Below are 1120 nucleotides of genomic sequence, written 5' to 3'. Positions count from 1 at the left end.
CTGTAAGAAATTGCAGACAAATATCACCGCACGGTCGCAGAAAATCCTTAAACCTTGTTTTTATGACTTCTCTTTGTCAATAGTGTCCATCAAGAACACGTAGCAAACTCTACAACCAAGGCCAATCGCCATAATCAACCCTAATTTCCAGTTCTTAAACAACTTCCAAGCGATGAAATAACCAACCTTTCAGAAATCTATTCCGTAGGTGAAATCTTTATCCTAAATACTAGGCTTTGAGTTGGGTTCCAACTTGTCAACAAGCAAGGAGCAATTTACATTAGCGACAATTTTGTGGAGATGAATAAAATCTTTAATCACAAACCTTATGGGAACCTTCACCGTTACTAACAAAGGAATTTTGCCTACATGCTGGTCTTCCATAAAACGATTTTGCCATTGAGCACCAAATTTCGTTTCCCCCTTCAACTCAACGTTGATATTTGTTATGTTCTTACCTGGCTGCAAGAAGGGAGGTATCTCCCCAGAACAAAGTTCAGCCCCTGAGTATGTTACCGTAACTTCATTTTCCAAGTAGTCCATCCCAATATCTTCATTGGGATTCTCTGCCTTAACAACAACCACTATATCAGTGTACAACATATCATCCTTTCTCATTTCAAAAGAATTTATTTCAATCCCTTCAAAGTCGTAGGAAGGAACTATAGGCTTAATAAGGTAATATAAAGCCACACCAATTGCCACCAAAACTATAATTATGAACAGAATCATATAAATGCAGCAACGGCAGCAACTACCACAGCAGCAGCAGAGGCATTTTAAGCACCCGCATAAACCAAAACCACCACGGCGACGGCGAGGATTATAGCCATATGGACGAGGATACCCTCCATACTCTTGTTTCTCTATTGAGACATACCCTTTAGGAGGGCCATATGCCTCTGATGTCATGATAAATGGTGGTGATTATTGATGAACCCTTTGAGATTGTAGGAACATCACATTCAACACGTGAGTAGAGAAATTTTCCTTTCTCCTCTCCTTGTCTTGGACAATACTTTTTTTTTCGTTTAGGGAACTTTCCATTGGTCAAGAATTTTGTTATGTATGAACGGACACGATTCTCTAGACAGGTTTAGAGGCTCAAACTGGTTTCCTC

At 39.6% G+C, this 1120-nt stretch overlaps 1 protein-coding gene across 1 annotated transcript; it reads right to left on the bottom strand.

Moving 5' to 3' along the window:
* Positions 1-222: 222 nt before the first annotated feature.
* Positions 223-912, bottom strand: LOC108332861 (NDR1/HIN1-like protein 13). Its single transcript, XM_017568160.1, has one exon. It carries the CDS (start codon positions 910-912, stop codon positions 223-225), a length of 690 nt encoding a protein of 229 aa, XP_017423649.1.
* Between the last annotated feature and the right edge of the window lie 208 nt (positions 913-1120).

The sequence above is a fragment of the Vigna angularis genome, chromosome 11, assembly GCF_016808095.1.
Source record: "Vigna angularis cultivar LongXiaoDou No.4 chromosome 11, ASM1680809v1, whole genome shotgun sequence".
NCBI lineage: Eukaryota > Viridiplantae > Streptophyta > Magnoliopsida > Fabales > Fabaceae > Vigna > Vigna angularis.
Note: the sequence above shows the minus strand (reverse complement) of the source record. Positions and strands in the feature narration are given on the sequence as shown.